The 19965-nt window shown below is 39.7% G+C and overlaps 3 protein-coding genes across 8 annotated transcripts; all 3 read right to left on the reverse strand.

The window, feature by feature from the left end:
- Positions 1-318: 318 nt before the first annotated feature.
- On the reverse strand, positions 319-6226 carry LOC110064742 (uncharacterized). 3 transcript variants are annotated; one of them, XM_089288969.1, is made up of 7 exons: positions 5827-6226; positions 4593-4679; positions 4413-4469; positions 4183-4281; positions 1887-3986; positions 1433-1582; positions 319-1329 (listed from the first exon to the last, which is right to left on the reverse strand). In XM_089288969.1, exons 2-7 carry the CDS (start codon positions 4663-4665, stop codon positions 833-835), a joined length of 2976 nt encoding a protein of 991 aa, XP_089145095.1. In that variant the 5' UTR covers positions 4666-4679; positions 5827-6226; the 3' UTR covers positions 319-832. The 3 variants fall into 3 exon arrangements, with proteins under 3 accessions (XP_089145095.1, XP_020627498.2, XP_089145107.1); XM_020771839.2 differs by lacking the exon at positions 4183-4281; XM_089288981.1 differs by lacking the exon at positions 4183-4281 and having other exon boundaries at positions 1285-1582.
- Positions 6227-7456: 1230 nt separating this feature from the next.
- Positions 7457-15076, reverse strand: LOC110064740 (uncharacterized). Of its 3 annotated transcripts, XM_089288997.1 has the most exons (10): positions 14897-15076; positions 14097-14215; positions 13893-14018; positions 13728-13787; positions 13100-13186; positions 12765-12845; positions 12333-12404; positions 10308-11906; positions 9142-9276; positions 7457-8542 (listed from the first exon to the last, which is right to left on the reverse strand). In XM_089288997.1, the coding sequence occupies exons 2-10, from the start codon at positions 14152-14154 to the stop codon at positions 8088-8090; spliced, it is 2673 nt and encodes an 890-aa protein (XP_089145123.1). In that variant the 5' UTR covers positions 14155-14215; positions 14897-15076; the 3' UTR covers positions 7457-8087. The 3 variants fall into 3 exon arrangements, with proteins under 3 accessions (XP_089145123.1, XP_089145128.1, XP_020627496.2); XM_089289002.1 differs by lacking the exon at positions 12333-12404; XM_020771837.2 differs by having other exon boundaries at positions 13893-14215.
- Positions 15077-15657: 581 nt separating this feature from the next.
- On the reverse strand, positions 15658-19686 carry LOC110064743 (uncharacterized). 2 transcript variants are annotated; one of them, XM_020771840.2, is made up of 4 exons: positions 19422-19686; positions 18826-18910; positions 16687-18669; positions 15658-16390 (listed from the first exon to the last, which is right to left on the reverse strand). In XM_020771840.2, the coding sequence occupies exons 2-4, from the start codon at positions 18887-18889 to the stop codon at positions 15867-15869; spliced, it is 2571 nt and encodes an 856-aa protein (XP_020627499.2). In that variant the 5' UTR covers positions 18890-18910; positions 19422-19686; the 3' UTR covers positions 15658-15866. The 2 variants fall into 2 exon arrangements, with proteins under 2 accessions (XP_020627499.2, XP_089145136.1); XM_089289010.1 differs by lacking the exon at positions 19422-19686 and having other exon boundaries at positions 16687-18835.
- Between the last annotated feature and the right edge of the window lie 279 nt (positions 19687-19965).

The following is a 19965-nucleotide window of genomic DNA, read 5'->3' on the forward strand; positions in this document are numbered from 1 at the left end:
AATTCTGGCTTACCTGTTTTACAAGTGTAAACTTGGTCACAGGTTTGACGCTAAAGCTGTTGTCGTTTCGCTTGTTTCCTCTACATAAATCCGACAAAATGTTGGTTAATCGCGTCTTCCCTCGTCTTAATTTGCTAAATGCTACAGAAGCTGTAGCTGAGGTTTGCGAGTCATATATCGACAATGCTATGTACTTAAGGTTAGTTTTGAAAAAACGGAGCTTAAGACTTTTAGTTAAGCTTAGTTTAAAAAGCTACGTCAGAACAAATAATGCAGGGCTAAGGCTCAAAGTGTCTAACAAATCATTGACGCAGCACATCACCTCGGTGCTGTAATTGATAAAGAGGGCATATTTCACTTGGTATATGCGCCGATGATTGTTTATGAACAAAATCAAACAATTAAATGCTCAAAATAAAATCCTCAAATGGTCAGTAATGTACATGCCAAAAGCCTAGTCTTGACACCCACAGCGCACACCCCGGTCATTCGAATAGTTCGTCTGGTCGCTATTCGATCATGGTGTCCATATCAACTGTGTTCGCCTGTATACAGTGGAACCTCGATATAACGAAGTGCCAAGAGACCGGCAAAATATGTTCGCTATAACGAGGTTTCGTTGTATTGGGGTTCTTTTCCATACATTTTACGTCTATTGCTGGGGCGAACAATATTGTTATAACGAGAACTTCGTTATATAGAGGCTCGTTAAATCGAGGTTCCACTGTATTCTCACAATGGAGTTTTTTCGCCTTTACCTGGGGTTTACTCGGTCAGGAGATTTCGTAACATATAACTAAAAAAAATAAGTGATAATGTCATTCACTATGTGTCATTTGACATTTGCTAAACGTTTTCCTCTTTTAAATGTTGCATACAAATCAAGTTTAACTCCAGGTCGCAGGATGTTTTGCCGTAAATGGCCCTCACTAGAAATCGGTGGATCGTAAAGAGCGACGACAAAAGCATATTCTCCATTGACGCTTTTAGCTATAGCTAGTCCCATTTTTTTCGTTTCTTTCCATACAATTTGCACAAAATGTCGAGTTTTATCGTTTATCTTAGGGTACGAAAAACTGTACGATTGAATTTCACTGTACCACTTCTCTATTGCCTTTTTGGCCGTACTTTCTCCAGTATACAGTATCTGAGCAACACTCTCCCCTTGCGGCTCTCGCAGGTCGTCCAAAGTAAGGAAATCTTTTGATGCCAAACTTTTAGCAATCTTCTCAGCCTTTCTTGCTAAGGAAACTGACCAGGACAGCGGTGGTGAGAAATGCTTGGTTCTGAGCTTGTTGTGCTCTTCCAACGATTCTCTTTCCACTTCATCTAAGATAACATGGTAATGATTAACATGTTTGAGTAAATGCGAGTAATTATAAAGTTAACTGAGTTTATCGTAATTCTGCAACATCAGTGCTTTGTGATATACCTGGACAAAAACGTTTTCGACAAGTTTTTGTTTGAAGCAAGTCTTTTTGAGAGCATGTGGTGACGAGGCAGATGCGTGCTCTCACAGACGTTCCTTTTCCACACGTCACTGAGCACGTGGACCAGTCGTTCCATTCACTGAACGAAACATCTGAGGAACAGATATCCAAGTCAACAGTTAGTATAATGTTGTAAAAAGCGTTAAAAGATTCTTGATTTGCTTCATAACGTTTCGCGCAATAAATCCACTGTAGAACACAAAACTATTGTTTTATCTGAATACTTAAGGAAAGCTCAATCTTTCCAAACTTCTCTATTATCTCAGGTCATCAAGCTGTTTCAACCTGTGACTGCTCTCGCTTTGCACACACTTTCGCGACTTATATAACCTATGGCAAATACTGCCATAAAAGAATAACATTTTTCAATGATTTTGTTGTTATTAAGGTGCTGACCTTTCTCGCTGCGAGTGTCATCATTTTCATCCTGAGGCGTTGGATGTATTGGATAGTAATAGAGATTCTTCAGCGAGACACTTGTCGGTATGTATCTTGAGGATTTCGTAGGAACAGATCTTGTAGCCCCTGTCCCTCTCAAATAAGATATGATGTTTTCAATTTTTTTAAGGTCTCCTAAGGAGTAAATATCCGATAAAGGATCATTGCTTTGCTGGTTTCTTCGGACGCCAGTTGACGTTGGCTTTTTATCATTTCCATAATCACGTGTGTGGCTGTAATGAAGCTGTGTCTTCCCGTTAAGTTGTGGTTTTTTGAAAGCAAGTTTTGTGCCAGGCGTTTGTTCGACTCCTTTCCAAGTTTCTTCCGCTTTTTGATTCATTAGCTGCTGTTCATCATTGCCATGTGATCTAGTATTGTGTTCGGCGCTACGAGTTCCCTCACCTGTGTTCTTCGCTGTACCTTTTCCAGTTTCATAGAAAACTTTGGGAACTGAAAATGTCACTGAGGATGTGTCGGAATTCGAATTCTGGATAACTTTTGTTTCGCCGTGACGAGGTTTCACGACACTATCTACCTTAGACGATGTACTAGGTATTTTTCCATCGTTTCCAACTTCATCACGATCAGTGGGTATGTGCTTGATACTTGTTTGATCTAATGTTTTGCTGTTGTCGAATTCTTCCTCCCTGGTATGAGAAATATTTTGGGTAGCTTTACCCTGGTTGATAATCTTATCCTCTTGGCCTTTGTCGATGTTGTTCTCTTGACTTTTTAATATGTGAGTATTTTCAATCACTTGATTGTTTTTAGCGTTCTGCGTTTCGTGGTATTTTAGTTCCTTCGATTTATCGTTACCATTTGCATGATTTGTTTTGATATTGGCAATTTCTTGACCATCCTTGATGACGTTGGCATTCGATTCTTGCTCATGGTTGTTATTCCCTTCGTCTTCCATCTCGCTATGTACAACCTTATTACTCTCTTTTTCAGAAACCTCACCACTACCACTCTCGGAAGTCATATCATTATTGGAGTCGGTGTCTGCGTTATCATCGTCAGATGCATTGTATGCGTGAGTGCTTTCATCATCCTTTCTTTCACTATTTCTTCCACGATCACCTTTTCGCTGATTACGATCTGAGATATTGTCATTTAACATTGAAATATTTTCTTCACCATCGGAGTTTAATTCTTCCTCGCGGTCGTCCTGGTCTTGGTATTTTCTTCCAAGGTTTTCAAAGTTATTACTTTGGACGTCAGAGTTGACTAGATTATCGGTATCATCAACATTCTCGTAGTTATCAATATTTACGAAGTTGTCTAATTCTTTGTATAATTTTGCATCCTGGTTCTCTATTTTTTGGTTAAGATTCTTCATGGAAGATACTCGAGGTCTTTGCTCATCATACTCTTCGCTATCTTTATCATCTTCGTCGTACGATCTATCATCAATGGCACCGTCGTCAACGCCGTCACTAATACCATCCCATGATTTTTGCCCTTGGTCCCTGTTTTCATATTCAGAGAAGTCATCATGTTGGAAGTCATCATATTTGTTTTTCCATTTTGTTGTCTTGGCAAGAAGTTTGCTGATCTGAGCATTAATGTGATTCGTTGGATCATCTTCATCTTGATCGTAATCTTGGAGAGAGTGCAAATTACTGTCGTGTGCAAACGAAGTGCTGTCCTTAACTGACGGGCCGTGATGTCTTCTACTACCGTCATTTCTGTGATGGAAATTAGAATGGGCATTATATTCAGTTTTGTCTTGATTTTCCTTATGAGTGGAGTACGTGTTGTGACTGAAACTATCTATATTTCCTAACACACTACTGTCCTCAAAGGACTTCACGTTAAAGTCGTTAGGATCTTTTATAAGCCAGTCAATAGCTTCTTGATTGCCTTTAAAGTCTGCTTTGGTTTCCACGTTGTATTCCGGCATATCCCGTAAATCGTATCCTCCATCTTTACTGCTATCGGAAAGTGATATCTGATCCACTCCGTTCTTGTACTTTTCGCCTTCGTACTGGTCTCCATCTGCCTCCAGAGAAACGTCTAACGGACGAAAGTCTTCAATTCCATTTTCTTGAAGCATCACTAATTAAAGCAATGAAAAAAATGGCTTCAGTTTACTTAAATTTTTTTTTAACTCTTGTTTTCCCCAAATGTAAAAAGACGCCCCTCCAGGTGCCATGTAATTCTGTACTGGTTCCCTACGTATTACACTTGTTTAAAAAGAAGATTTGATTTTGTCTGGCGTAGCTAACAGCCACGCTTTATTGCTGTTACTTACTTCCCTCATCTCTACTGTCTTCAAGTAGTTTTGGTTTCACAAACGCATTCAAGTTGTCGAGGTCATGCGGAGCTACGCGACTGTTGAGGATCACCAGATCTGCATGCAACATACACAAGATTGATAAAACAAATATCACAATATAATGGGGCAGAAATTCATGCAAACGCCACTTAAAGCAAAGTACAATAACTCCAGTATGCAATACGCCTCCAACGACTTTCAGTTACCTTGTAATGGCTTTCCCCTGTGAATCACGTCAATCTTTTTCCTGCCGATTCTTACTCCTGTAGAAAAAAAAATCTCACTTAAAGAACGTTGGTTATGACGGCGATCCTATCCTGGCCATCATCATTATAACATTGTTGGCATTAGTTAAAAGATGAACGCGATGTTGTGATGTCCCTTACCCTCAACACAGTTCTGTTCGATTGTGTGTAGAAATAATATCACCAAGACTGTTACGAAAGCCATCTCAAACATTCAGCTTTTAGAATCTAAACAAATCAGATAGAATTATGTTACACTTTGCATTTACTCACGAAGAGTATAAGAGAAATTTTAAGAATAAATACTAACTGTTTCGCTTATCACTAGTTTCAGTAGCATGAAGCGTCTAGAGGTATTTCTACTCCCCCCTGGATGGGATGCTAGTCCATCGCAGGTTTACCTATCGCATTAAATTCACTAGTGCCCATTTATACACACTGGGTGGAGAGAGGCACTGTGAGAGTAAAGTGCCTTCTCAAGAATGAGCACAAACACAGTATCCATGGCCAGGACTTGAACCCGGACCGCTCGATCCGATGTTAATCGAGCTCACTAACCATGAGGCCACCGCTTCCACCATCCCACCATCCCACCGCACCGGCCTGATGGGTCACTTGGCTCGTATACAGACTTAACCTTTCAGTACTAACTGGTAGTTCATGTGAGATAATGTCTAAAATTTTCCAGTCCCTTTCCGAAACCCAGGTTTGACCAATTGGTCCATAAATTAATTGTACGAAAACACGTGTCTGGATGTGCCATCTAGCAGTTAAAAAAGGTTGACGCCTCTGAAAAATTGTCTTAACAATCATGCTGTGGATTCAGTGATTGAAACTAGATTTATCATGTAACGGTTGTGTATACTGACTGGCAACATGTTACGATGTTTAATAATATACTTGAAAGTGAAATAGTGATATTTAGAGAAGTTGAAAGAAAGAAATCCACAAACATCTCTGGGTCTCCTTCTTAATTGCTTCACGACTGCTTAAATTTCTCACTGGCTTTTGCATCAGCCGCGCAATATGTAAATGAGCTGTTTCATACACTTTTGTTTCGATCCACTTCACCAAATAATTATTGGCAACTGATCATATTTTGAAGATTATAGTCCTCCAGTCATAACATCAAATTAAATATACTGGCATTCATGTTGGAATGATAAGCAGATTCTAAAGCCTCGACAAATTATCAAACATTTATATAACACCAGATTGGACGGAACGGCTAAATTACCAAATATTGTTTAGCGGGGGAAACGTGTTCGATGAAAATATGTGTTCTAATCAGCATGCTGCTTTAGAGGGTTTGATCGTTTCGCCCAAGCTTGGTCACAAGTATATGGATTCCATTGACATGATTTATTTTACTCACCTTTAAGTCTATAAAATAGATTCCTATCCCATATTTGATGGCTTCGTAGAGGAGCTCTATCGTCCGAAAGATGTTCGTAAATGAATAGTTGATAAATTCCGTCAATAGATAAGATTCTTATTCATTTACTATTCCATTAGATGAAGGCAGTTTGTACTGGATATAAACAGTGAGAACACTTTTGTACTTTCGATTCCTGACCTCTAAATTCTCTAGTAAAGGAGCCAAGTAAAATGTCAAAAATATGAATTTTAACAAAATTTGCTCAATCACCCAACTGTGACGGTTCTTTTGCGGGTTATAGATTGATTCAGTTACAACGCATGATTTCCTCAATAGATGTGAATGAGAAAAGAAAAAAAGAACTGCTTACATCGAATTCCTTTTACGGCTGGTTATGGTTGAACGAGATGAAACAAGTGTTATGTCGAATGTGCCATTATTTTGTTGGCGGAATGTGTTTCAGTGATTTGCGCCAAATGTTTACCTGAGACAACTAGCACTCTTCTTTAACCTTGCCTTACCTCTTGCAAGGCTGTTGATGGAAGATGGAAATAGATTACAATTTGAACGGAGTTGAAAACACTTCTATTAATTCTGGTATTCCTTTGGAATTAAAAGCTTACAACTATCACAATGCAACATGGTAGTGTCCCTCAACTAGTACCCGCTGCTGGTGTTGCTGAAGACACTTTTTGGGACAGTTTCCATTCCCGACTTTCTTTACTGCGTGTTTGAAGCTGAACAGAACGAACTTGGACTGTTTCTCCCATGTAAGCTAAGTTATTGGTACTCGATGAACATTAAACTCACAGTGCCTTTGGAGGAAAAGATATATTACCTATTGTTTAGTTCGGCCAAAGTTACTAACACTTAAGTGTGTGGAACAGGACTTCTGGGCAACGAGTCGTGGTGTGACGAAGTCTATGCCATAACGAACACATTTTCCCAGTCCATTGGCACTTCGTTACATCAGAGTTTCACTGTGCCGAGTTGGTTCCATGCATTTTAGTGTTAGTAAATTTGACTGAAGAATATCATTCGTTTTACTAGGGACTCTGTAAAATGGGGCTGACTGTTACCATGGTCAAAGAATTTACCCGCCAATTATATTTAATTTTTCCTTCATTTTAAGTTTTTCGTTGATAAGCTCCGATTAAACTAAAAATTCCATCGAAAATCAAAATGTGTCACTGATTGTCAACTACGTTCTCAAGACGTGTTCATAGTCAACATTGTAGCGGTCACATTTCTGAGGAGTGTAAATGTCGCGCCATTCCTCCCGGTGTTCTAAAACTCATGGCATACTTCGTTCCGATCGACCAGACTTGGTCGACCCGGCGAATAAAAGAATGCCAGAAAAGGGTTCATAGTCACGTTCTATTGAAATAGTAAGCCTACTTTTGGTATCTCACTAATGTTCAAATTCAACTACTGAGGGGGAATCTGGAGTTTCATTTTATAAACGTTTGAAGTCAAGGGTCCTATTTTCAATACTTTGTCAAAGTTACATTTCAGCGATATTTCAGAAGACATCACACTGTCTTATGGAACACTTTTCTGAAACTGAAACTGAAACTTCTTCGTATTTATAATATGTATAAGAGACGTACAGGCAACCATGATGAGATACATCGAACTAGTCAATTTGTTTATTGTCTTAATCGTATCTACAACAAACACTTACAGTTGTTAAACTCATTGGACTCGCCCATTGTGGCATTGTGGCCCACTTTGCACATTTTCATTTATCAAAAGTAACGAGACGATTTCTAATTGCTCATAGTTGCAATGAACGGAGTAATAAATAACAATTATTCCTTGTGCTCACGTTGGATTCCTGGATTGTCAAAATAATTTGACAACGTTTTCGGCATTTTAGTTACATCGCTATCCAGAGTAAGCCTGTTCCTAATAATGCTTGCAAAAGTTAAAAACACTCGTAAAAAGGTTGTTAACGGTGATAAATAAAATATAAATATAGGGCGCTTTCTATGATTTAACTAACAAAAACCGAAACTTCCGAAGGCAGGGGCAAATGGTGCAGAAATTTCCTAAATATACGAAATTCGAACCATTCAACCGCAAATTCCGGACATTCCAACGGGAGAACCAATTATACCTTTCGAGGCTGTCCTCTTTTCGGGAAAGTGCTGTTACTTCGCCACTGGAAATTTCCGGAAAATCAAACCGGAATTTTTCGTCGAATGGAATGTGCCCATAATTGTAATCACTAACAATCTCGATTTCCTATTGACTGACTATTTTCCACTTTGTGGCTTAGGCGTATGGACGTTAATTCTCTCTTCGTTCCTTGCGTTTCCAGGCGGACTGTAAAGCGCTACCACAAATGTGTGTTTTCCGTCCCTACTCTTAGCTTCCCCAATTCCAAGCCATTTGGAGCTCTTCCATATGAGCTGGGTAAAGTGCTTGGTGGAACCATCGATCACTGGATCGTCGAAGTTATAGCTTTTGACCTCACTGTACCAGTCAGCGGTTGCTTTCTCGGCTGCGATGTCATAACTGTGCCATAGCCGAGCGACGTTTATACCTGAATGTTCCTCTTTTAAATCCGACAAGCGGATGGCATTGTTGGCCAGTTCATTTGCTATTGCTTGCGCCTTAGCAGCCAAACGTTGTGACCACCTCAGCGGAGGACTTTTATGCCATGTTCTGAATTTGTTATGCAGACGAAGTCCTGCTCTTCCAAGTTGTTCTGAAGGAAGTTAAGAAACGACATTAACAGAATTCAATACTGTAATGAGTGATTCAACGTTAAAACAATCCATTGTTTATCTTCCACTGGGTTAAGACACCTGCCCGTCAACGCCAACACACAATTTACTCCTTTTCTTGATCGCTTAAATGACAGCAATTTAACTGACAGGATAGTATAAAGAAAAGCCGGCTGCTCCGCAGATGACCGATTGTACTGCAACTGCCTCCAGAGGTCTGCAATACTAGATTACTTACGATTTGAGTTCGAGTACGAGTACGAGATAGAGTGCGAGAACGACTTTTGAATTGTAGTTTGCAGGATCCACATTATCACAGGGGCCCTGGAAACGTCACTGGTTTGATATTTGAGAATCGTCCTTGCACTCAATCTCGCTCTCGTAGTCCAATCTAAAGGTCTCTATAGATCTGACTGACAAAACAATCCTTCGGAGAATTTAGAGTTTTGGGATAAAAAGCAAAATGTATATCTTTTGAAAAAAGGGAGGATTCATGCAACCTTCCTTCATTTGTTTCATTCTTACAGTTTGTCCTTCATAATTTATCATTCAGTAACTGCAACTTTTTGGTAAGTCTTACCAGTACAGGGCTGCATGAAACAAGCCTTGCTTTCCGTCTTATGTCCCTTACATTGTGTTCCCTCGCACAACTGAGCTCTTGCTTGAATGCCTTGACCACAAGTCACTGAACATGGCGACCATGTGTTCCGTTTATCTGAATGTTGTACAGAAATTTATAGTATTTTCTCTTGGAATTCAGTCAATTTAAAATATCGATCTTAGGAGCGTGTCAGCGATTTAAACAACTTCTTTTTTTCCAAAACATCGACGACCAAAAGGCAGTTGCTTCAATGGCAAACACACTGAGAAGTTAAGATCATTTTATCTATTTCGTGTTTCAACTGCATGTGGTGCAGGAACGTCTTTCATACTTCTAGTAGGTCGCTATTGCACTCTACTTTTAGCCAATCCTCGTAACGTCGCTAATCAATATTTGTCTTTTAGTATTCTCAGCTTTAAGTTCAAGTTGTGTTGTTGATGACTGTTAACCCTGAGGACAATAACGAAGGTTCTGGCTTAATTAATTATTATATTTTTAGTCCAGGGCCCCTCTGGATATTAGCCTCGTCGGGGCCACCTTGGCTAAATAAAGTTTACCTTTACCCTTACCTTTACCTTTACCTTTCCGTGATCATGTGGTGTCCCTTAATCTTAACTTTTATGTAGCGAAAAGGTATGATCTACATGGACCGTCAACCTTAACGCATTGGGTGTGACATAACTTATAACAAAAGTGACCTTTTCAGGGTTCCAGATAAGTTTTCAACGCTGGTTGTCGAAAACGAATTACAGCGGGTCGATTTCCACTGCTCCCACCAATTCATTTTTAATTTTCTATTAATTTTTGGGTCATGTAGCTGACCTTGTAGAGTTTTGACCTGAGCCCCCCTACTTATCTGGAATACTGCCTTGTGGTCGCAGATCGGGTGGTTTCATAGTGTACCCATTTGTGGCATATCATAGGGGATGTCGAGATGCATTGTTTCTTGAGAATGTTCCGATAAGTTAAGATTAAAATCCTTTAAAAACTTGCATCTACTGATTCACTGGAATATATTAGCGTCATTCCATACAGACCCAGTGCAGCCGAGGATAACGCAATTGTCCATTTCGTTGAAATCAAATGAAGATGACCAAAAATAAATTGAGAAAATACTAAACGTAACAAAATACCAAAATACCAACCATTCTTCGCATCAGTAGTTGTTCTCCCTAAGTCGTGATCTGGGCCAAAGATCAGCCTTGCCCTGTTTTCAGGAGAGCCCTCTATAAACTTAGAAGGCCTGAGGAAACTCTTCAAGGACAACATCTTGTTCTTTTCCTCACTTTCTCTTAGTTTTAAACCAGGAGGAAATATATCAGATGGGGGTGATTGCCCTATTCCGGCAAAGGAAACTCGATTGAGCTCGTTGTACTTGGTTGGGGACATGCTTGAGCTCCTTTGCATATCATCGAAATTGCGACCTTTTGTTGGCCTCGCAGAGGCCGGAACGTTATAGGCGTCTTGAAGAACGCCATTTGCAGTACCGTCGTTTTCTTGATTTAACTTGTTATTCGTTTTCCCAAGGATCTGCCAGCTTAGTATTTCATTGTTTGAGCCAGTTTCGCCATGACCTTCAATCATATTTCCTTTCTTAGCAAATTCCTGCATTGGAGCTGTCTGGGTTTCCCAGAGATAATGGTTCATTAGTTCGGCATCTGTAACGATTTGATGTCTGGAGCTGCTATCGTCCTTTGTATTTTGAGCAGCTTCACTGGTAATCACTTTGTTTGTGTCTGAATTCATTAATGTGACGTTACCGGGTATCTTAAGCACTAGCGATCCGTCATTGCTAGTGCCTGCCTTGAAACTAACTGGTTTTCCTGCACCAGAAATTTTTAACGTAACAAAGTTTTCCTTTTGTGAGTCTTCGTCCTTGGATTGAATGAGGTTATTCAGCGATGGTCTGTCAACACCGAGAGATTCTGGAACAATTGGCGACTGAGTTTTAATTAGGTTATTCAGCGATGGTCCGTCGACACCGAGAGATTCTGGAACATTTGGCGACTGAGCTTTAATCAGGCGAGAGGGTGTTAGTGGATCCCCTTGAAAAGCATGCCCCTGGATATGAAGGTTTAAACCCTGGGGTAAACTCAGTGCTTGTGTCACTTGTTCAGCGCCTAAACCGAGTGCATCTTTAGAGGATATCTTCCCTGAAGTTAAACTCCTTCCTTGTGAAGGAACCGTAGGAACATGGGCGTCGATAGCATTTGGTTGCGTTGCCATCATGGGTGTCTCTTGAGTTTTGAAAGGAGATATCGTTGTTGTCATTTTATCTGCCAGCAAAGTGTTAATGCCCATATTGTTTTGACCTGGATTCCCTTCCATCAATTTCTTGAGGAACTCCTGCTTAAGATTCTCCTCGCTCTGGTGTTCAGAATCATTCCGGTGTTTCAGCAGGTCAAGGACGACTTTTTTGCCAATAGTAGAAAAAAGGTCTGAATTATCGGAAGATATGTGTTGAGCCTCCTCTGGATAGTTATTAAAGCCTTGGAAGAGTTCTTTGTCCTGGGTATCAAGGTCCTGGTAATAATTTTTAGGCATTTCAAAAGGATTGTTTCCCTCATTAGAGTGATAATCTGAAACTTTGTCATAACCTGATTCCTTGTAGCTGTATTCAGGCAAAGGGTTGTCTTTATACATGTCTGTGAGTTTTCCCACATTAGCTGCCTGTGGCTGCTCTTGTTCTATCTGGCTAATCTGGCTATAGAATTCTTTATCCATTCCTCCATTACGAAGTGTACCTACAAACGAATATACCATTGACAAATTTTGAACAGGAAAATATCTCTAAATCATGCTAAGTTTTCTGGTTGTTTCAAATTTATTTAAGACTTGAAGTTTGTCAAACTAGTTTGCTTTAGTATTATTTTTGTTGTGTTTGGAAAACTATAAATCAAACTTTTTTGTGAAATGTCAGACCAAAACTAAATTTTACTTTAAAACATCACCTTCTGCTTTTTCAATACCAGCATATTTGAACGATGGGAGTTAAACTTAGCTTTGTCTATTCGTATGGGTTTGAAAGGGGGAGGGAGACTGGGCATGTAAGAATATCTCGAGTCAACATCCATACATCACTGATCCTAGATGGGTCGACTCATCTGTTGCTTCAACGTGCATTTATTGTTATGGGCGCATGCACGTGCGGAAGTATAGTGGGTGCTTACTCGTATCTTCTGCTCTCCCCATTTCATCTCTTGTTACCTTTGCGACAGGGTTTCTACTTTCCTTATTATCATCTGGAGGAGAAGAAAGTCATCGTTACCCACATAGTCAGGCTGCCTCAGAATAAAATCCGTTTGGGACAGATGCAATGCAAGTGAACTCAAGAATCTAAGGAGAGTTGTTCCTTGGTATTTTACTATCATAAATTACTCGGTTTCTCTAGCTGGAAAAGATGTATTAAATTCGGCTCGCTAGTCTAGCGTTGATCTGTTTCCAGAGAAAATAATAGTATTCGTGGCAGGCTTTGAAAAGTAACTGAAAAATGATCTCCGCTTTCAATGCTCGTCGCGGATATTACATCATTCCTCTTCTTTGCTGGTTGATGATACCTCTTTCTGTCGTTTAATATAAAGTGAATTTCCTAAATAACATACCGTTGATTCTTGCCTTCTGACGAGAAGGATCAAGTAGATCATCTCCATCAATCTTTGAGTCATCCTGATTTACATCAACTTCTGCTTAACGATAGTACACACAAAAAGCTCATGAGTGTTATAAATGCTTTCCGAAAACTTAAATGTCCTAATGCTTGACAATAAATAACAACCTCTCACTTGCACACAATCTCCTCCAAATTTGTGCCATCGATGTTATGGCGGTGGCCTACTGTTACCAGAGAGGGAACGTTTAAAATAAGTAGCTGCTAACTACAGGAGCTAGACTACAATTTTTAAGACGTTTTAAATACAAGTGACAGATGGGAGATTACCTTTGTTGAATTGTTTCACTAAATGCTGATCTATTGGAGACAGCTGTCCCGAATACAGTAGAGCACTGTTTGTTAATCGCTGTTCGTCTGAAAAAAAGTTAGGAACTACTGGGTAACTAAAGATTAGACTTAGACGTATATTACTCGCATAAGGAACAATTAGTTAACTTGTTTTTCCGGGATGGTCGCCATAATAAACTGTAAAAAAAGTGGCATCGGCACATCCTGTTCTAGTTTGGAATGTAAGCCATTGCAGAATAAGTTACGGTGATAGTATAATGATGATTCCTTTAGAAGAGCGGTGGTGTAATAGTAAGCGCACTTGACTCAAAATCCAGCGGTATGGGTTTCAGCCATGGTCGGGGGCAATGCATTGTGTTCTTAGGTAAGACACTTAATTCTCACAGTGCTTCTTTGTCCCCAAGTGCATAAATGGGTACCTGCGAATTAAATGCTGAAGGTAATCCTGTAACCGACTAGTGTCACATCCAGCGGGGACTAAAAAACTCTTAAATCTACGTAAACCGGTATAAACTCCAGCAACTATAAGGCACTTTGACCCGATAGAAAATTATGTGCTACAGTGTATAGCAATGATAAATCCTGGAGAACAAAATAATTATGTTACCTTGAATAGCTGGTAGTTTTTGTAGAAAATTAACATCACTTTTTCTTGAGCCACCCGCATCTAACGACACAAATATAATATAAGTTGAATTTTGATTTTGCAGAAAAGCAGTGATATAAAACAATTTAATAATATTTCAAGCCACTGTGAGTTAGCGTCACTAACCTCCATTCCTAACCGTTAAAATTTCCTCAGGTTTTATTCCAATGAGGGCCGATCGCGCAGTTTTCTCGTCTGGAAGAGCGGTTTTCTTTTTGTGATGTTTGTTTCCAGATTTCTTTCCTAGAGACCCTACAGTGGTAGTCTTATTAGATTTTTCTCCTTCAAAGTATAATAAAATATTTGATGTAGAGATGCAACAAAACTCACCCTTAGTCCAGAACAGCAACACCAGTATAAGCAGCTGGGCTCGTTTTATCGTGATCATTCTTTACGCTTCTTAGTTTTTGTTTCCACCAAGAACATGGTTGCAATTTCCTGTTTAAGCACTTCATTTGAAAATAATTGGATAGCGTAATATGTCAGCATTTCAACTAGAAAATGGAAATTTAATATAAAAGCATATGTTACAGTTACTGAAGCAGGATTACATAGACAAAATCAGAACATCTTGTATCTGGCCAGTGTTCTAGTGCTACGTGCAAGGAGAAGCCTGGAACATGGGACTCGCGAGAACTGCCCTCCTATCTCTCAGTCACTAGGTTAAAAAGAAATTTGAACCGAGCAGTAGCCGCTTCAACTCGGCCAATTTCCGTCATGAAAGGGACAACTTTAACCATTTTCATCAAATCTTTTGGTTTATCTTACATTCATTTCTTCACAAATAACACTAATAAATGCAATTATGTCATGTCAACTGAGTACAGAGTATCGGCTCTCAGTCTTTTGAGTTTAAGCTACAATATATATATATTTTTTACTTCCATACGATAATTGGGGTTCAAGAAACGTCTGGCTTTATTTTTCCTTTATCATTAGACTTTGTTTATAAGGCCCGACACCAGCGTTTTTGATCTCTACATGGGATTCGTTAACAAGTACTAGATCAGCAATACATGCCACCCTTCAGGTCAGGCCACAAGTAGTTTATTTCGATATTGGATTTCTTGGAAATTCAGCGCAATAGACACAGGAGCAACACGAAAAATTGATCCCTACAGTAAACGTACCTTTTATATTTCAGGCCCATTTCTGGCTGTTGATATAATATGTTTTTCCTTTCTTAGCAGGAATCCATGTTCTTTGACGAAAACAGGGTTAAATAAATAATGAAATGCATCTTAATCAGGTGCTCTACTCATGACATAATTACGTGTCAACAACACCACGGTTCGCGGTTTGAATGAAGAGCTGACCTTCAGACTCACTGGTGTTTCTGAGGTTCACTAATAATCTTTTGTTAAACGCTTGAGGCTTCTGGGCTCGAAGGTGTAAAGCTATTCGGACAAATACATTTGTTTATATAGACCACGAGAGACTGAAGAGCAGAACTCCAAGTCTAAATGTGCAGGGAATATTCAAAGTTTAGTGTGGCACCCTGATGCTGCAAGATACACAATTTTTGCAACATTTTCTTACATTATGTTGTTTTACGGCAAGCCGTCAACGGTGAACTTCACGTTGCCGATAGCAATTTCGAGATCACTGTGCAGGGAGTTTTCATTTATTTTCGTTGCATTACAGCCTCCATTCGTCCAGTGTGGTGTGGGATGAGTCAGGGATGCGGGATGAGGACAGTTAAAAGGCCATTTCCTGTGGTATTCGAGTGTTCCTTACCAGAAAAAAGTATTGCCATAGTACGGTGTGAAAAGTATAACGTCCCTATCCCTGCATTCAGGGCACACTAATCTGTTGCACTCCCGTATACACATTAGCTCTTCTACGAGTGGTGGTGTCCACTTGATTTGATTTTGATCAAGAAAACAGGCCATTTTAAAGATAACTTACTTTAATGAAAAAAGTTCATTTTATTATCCAATCGCAAATTATACTATGCATTTACACGAACTCGAATAAAATTCGTTAATCCGCCAACAGGTGTCAAGAAGACAACTGGTATGTTTCTGTTTTCTTCTTTATCAACAAAAGAACACGAGAGTTATGGCTTAACTCAATAAAACATTCTGTGAATAAGGTCTGTTAACCAATCGTTGAATTTGGTAGCAGTTGTGTCCTCTTAAATATTGTGGAATAAACGTCCTGTGTCATGGTTCCTTTGTTAATGACATTTTCTCTTAAAAATTTTCGATCATTCCCAGGCGGCCTATACAATGCCACCACATACAAATCATTTGTGGCGACATCCTTTGCACATCCCATGCCTATTTCTTTGCTCCCTTTCCAGATCATCTGAGTGAATGCGTCGGTCTGCGGTGTAACTCGTGGATACGAATAGCTATAATTACGTGATTCGCTGTACCATATATCAGTTGCTACCGTTCCAGCATCGTTGAATGGAACACCAGTTATCTTTGCTACATTTTCTCCATAGCCCATCGAAGTTGCCACTTCAGATCGTTGCACGGTTCCCCTCATGGCCATGTCATATGCCATTTTCTCTGCTTGAGTAGCAAGCTCATCCGACCAACGGAGATTCGAAGAATGATGTTCTTGGCGATAGTGATTATGAGCTTGAAGGCCCTTCTCAGCGAATGTCTCAAGATCTAAGGGAACGGAGAGCAATACAACAAAAGGTAAACAAACGACCCTCAAACAAGCAAATAAAAACACCTGAAGGGACAAAGACAAACCAAAGGAAAATCTCCTCATATAATAATAAAACGCCTCACTAAATATATTACAGGAACACTCTATTGACTGAACTTGAACAGCTTCGATAGTATTTAACTGTAAAGTCTACGAGTTTAAACGTGCACAATATATCATCCACTGTGTACTTCGCCGCCTACGTACAAAATTCGTCACTGGAGAGTGTTTTACGCGAACTTACGAACATTACCTTCCTTGATGTGCTGTACCGTGCTTGATTCCTGCCTGTCTCTTGGCATTCCGAGCTCTGTGGCAGACTCAAATAATACATTGTCTGATGGACCAAGGGGTTTTGTTGGGGAAACTGATTTTGTAATTGGCTCAGACGGGGACATTACCAGATCTTTTAACGGGTCAAAAAGCACGTTTGCATGAGCAAGCTCAGGGGGTTCTTCTTGTCCAGCTGCTCTGGTAAAGGCAGACAATTCTCCGAAGCGTGGTTTTTCTTGGTTTTTATCATCTTGCAAAAATCGAGTCTTTTTTTCTGGTTGAACGTAATTTACGGGTGTTGGGTCATTTTTTATACCTCTCACACTTCCTGTGTTTGTGGTCTGGGCGCTTTGAAGGCTTGGAAGTTGATTTCCTACCAACGAGTCTAAATCTGTCGGATATCCTATTAACTGTTTTCCCTGCAGACTTTTAATACTTGATTGCACCGCCTGCAATAGCTTCTTAACGGCTTCTGCGAATGCAGCTGTGCTTTGTGAGGTTGGCTGTGGCTTTCTGGCTGGCTTTCTATTCACATGGTAACTGTCGGGTTCTTTTACAGCACTTCCCTTTAATGAGGGTAAAATCCTTACGCTATATCCAACTCTGGTAGTTGGTTGCACTTTCACGTCGCTCGGAAAGCTTCGTGTTTCATTAGTCACTGCACTTCTTGAAGGCCCTGCAATCCCTTTTTCAAGCATTTCTTGAGACACTGGTTGAGCGTCGTTAAGTTTGCCTAAAGTGTCCACAATTCCTGTATGTTCTTTCACCGACTCGGCTTGCCTGTCTGTATCAGTTTCTTTTTCTTCGAGCGGGTCATCAGACAAGTCTTTCGGAGGAACTATTTCGTCTCCTGACTTAGGAATTTTCAAAAGAACCCATGATTTTCGATTCCCTTGGACGTCAACCACCTTTTTAGCGGGCCAAACATTATTGAGCACCCCTGAAGAGGGTATATTCTTCTTAAGTTTGGGATCTTGGTGAATATTTTGCAAATAATTCCTCAATTCTTCCCTAGCCATAGACTTGATTAGATCGCTGACGGCTTTTGCCAGTGCAAAGGAAAACGACTTCTTGCGGTGTTTTTTGGACCTTATAATCGCCTTTACTGTATTAAACTGTTTTCTTTGATCTGCAAGTCTTGTTCTTGAACTTGAAACAGTTGGACTATGGCGAAACAAAGGTGTGTAGGTGGGTTTCGTAACAAGGGGAGCCTTGTGTCCAAACAACAATCTTAATATCGAGACTCCTAACTCTGTTGGGTTAATAAGTTCAGTATGAATGGTTGACTTGCGTTCGCCAGTCTGACTCTGCTGCGATGTCGAGGCGTTTAAGAGGCGTAATATATTACTTCCAAAACCTGATGGCAATCCAGACGGAGAAACAGAGTCAGTTGGATCAGAACTGAAAGTTGTTTGTTTTTCATTTGTTTTGTTGCCATTGTCAAGAAGCACTTTGGCTAAAGACAATGCATTAGAGTCTTTTACAAAATGATTCCTCCTGTCCAGTAACAGACCCACTGCGGTTAGGAGGGTGCGTGAAATAGGAACAGGATGCACATGTAGAGATTTACCAGGTTCGGGCATTGCTATTGATGTTCTTTTGTGGGTTCTTTCTGATAGTGGCACAGCTGGTGCTACATATCTTGCTTTTGTTTTCGGTTCCTTAGTTTTTCCTGTTGGATAGATCTTTGTGATTTTGTGCTTCTTGTCTTTTGCCCACGCCGTAGACTTTTTGACTTCTCCAATATCAGAAGACAAAGCCAGCTCTTTAACCAACAGCTCATCTTGCGCTATTTCGTCGTTATTATAAGCATGGAATAGCCCACTCTTTTGCACTGTATCTTTTTTCTTTATTCCAACAGTAGTTTTCCAGTCTTGAAAGTTAACTGGTGTCCGTCTAACAGTAACCTTGTTCTTTTTAGTCCTAAACACATGGTGTTGGGGTTTCGTCTCCTGTCTTCGTCCTAAAAGAGGAAAACAAAAATGGTATATCTGGTCAACTTGGTTGGTGTTAAAATGCACAGCAATTTTTTTTTTCGTTTCTATTAAATTTGGGTTACCTTGTTCTCTATACCCTATTTCCCTTAAAACCATACATTACTTCTCAAAGTGAAACTTACCTAATATTAACACGTTACGCGCCAAGGTTGTGATAAGCACCAGGGCCAAAATTTTCCCACTCATTTGTTCATCGGACTTGGAAGGCTGAAAAACAAAAACGTTTGCTCAATCTATTAAAAAATATCAATAAACCAGACGTAACAAAAGAAACCAAAATATACATTTTCAGCTAGAGTTTCGCCAAGACTATGGCAACAATTTTGCTTCACGGTGTGATGGTACATGTACAAAAGCTTTTTTTCTTTCTTTACATGTGGCACGATACATTTCACAGAACATCTGGGAGTCTATAATAATGGAAACGCTGTCAATTCGTCCTGGCCTTTGCGGTTTAACCCCTTGTTCCTCCCCAAATGGATACTAACACAATTAAGTAGAAGTTAGGTAATCGACGGAGGAAGTAAACAGCATATTCATTTCTCTGAATCGCTTATATTTGAATGAAATGCAATTTGTTTACTTCAATAAATGGTGTAAAACGAAGCCATAACAGGAAAACCCATTTATCGAAATGTCGTTAGTGAAGTTCAAATATTATTTTATGTTTTTTCTTAGGTGAAAATAACCGTATCAGCCAACCAAACAGATAACCTACCTGTTCCTATTCATAATTATTCATGTTCGCAGTCGTGAATCCCTTCTCGGACTATGTTCAAAATAACAGAATTTAGCTAGTCAAAACCGTCATTTCGTCAAGCCATGTTATTGGTGTTGTTAGTTTTCATCCAAAATTGCTCAAAATCAACCATTTGAAGTGAAGAAGACAAAAATATGTGTTGACTCAACTCTTCCGCTAAACGAAGAATGAAGTATCGTCATTGGCTCATCGACCCAAATGTTAGAGTGAGACTGGTGTCTGTTTTGTTTTGACGATCTCTTCTCGCTGCTAATTGATGAGAGAATCAACCTGTCACTTGACTTGACGCTTCAAAGGCTCTGTCATCCATGAATGAAAATCACAATAAGGTCTCTCATGGTCAAGTGCTTATCAATACAAACCGGGCCACTCTTCTCCTGATGCTTTTATCGAAAGTGTAAGCAAATTATCTCGAGCAGCTTAGCTTAAATGAGGTCAACCTAGTTATGTTCTTTGACGACAAATGAAAAACTAAGAGAAACTGTTGTAACAAAAAGCCAAT

The sequence above is a fragment of the Orbicella faveolata genome, unplaced genomic scaffold, assembly GCF_042242905.1.
Source record: "Orbicella faveolata isolate gen_17 unplaced genomic scaffold, um_ofav_v1 contig_1, whole genome shotgun sequence".
Taxonomy (NCBI): Eukaryota; Metazoa; Cnidaria; class Anthozoa; order Scleractinia; family Merulinidae; genus Orbicella; species Orbicella faveolata.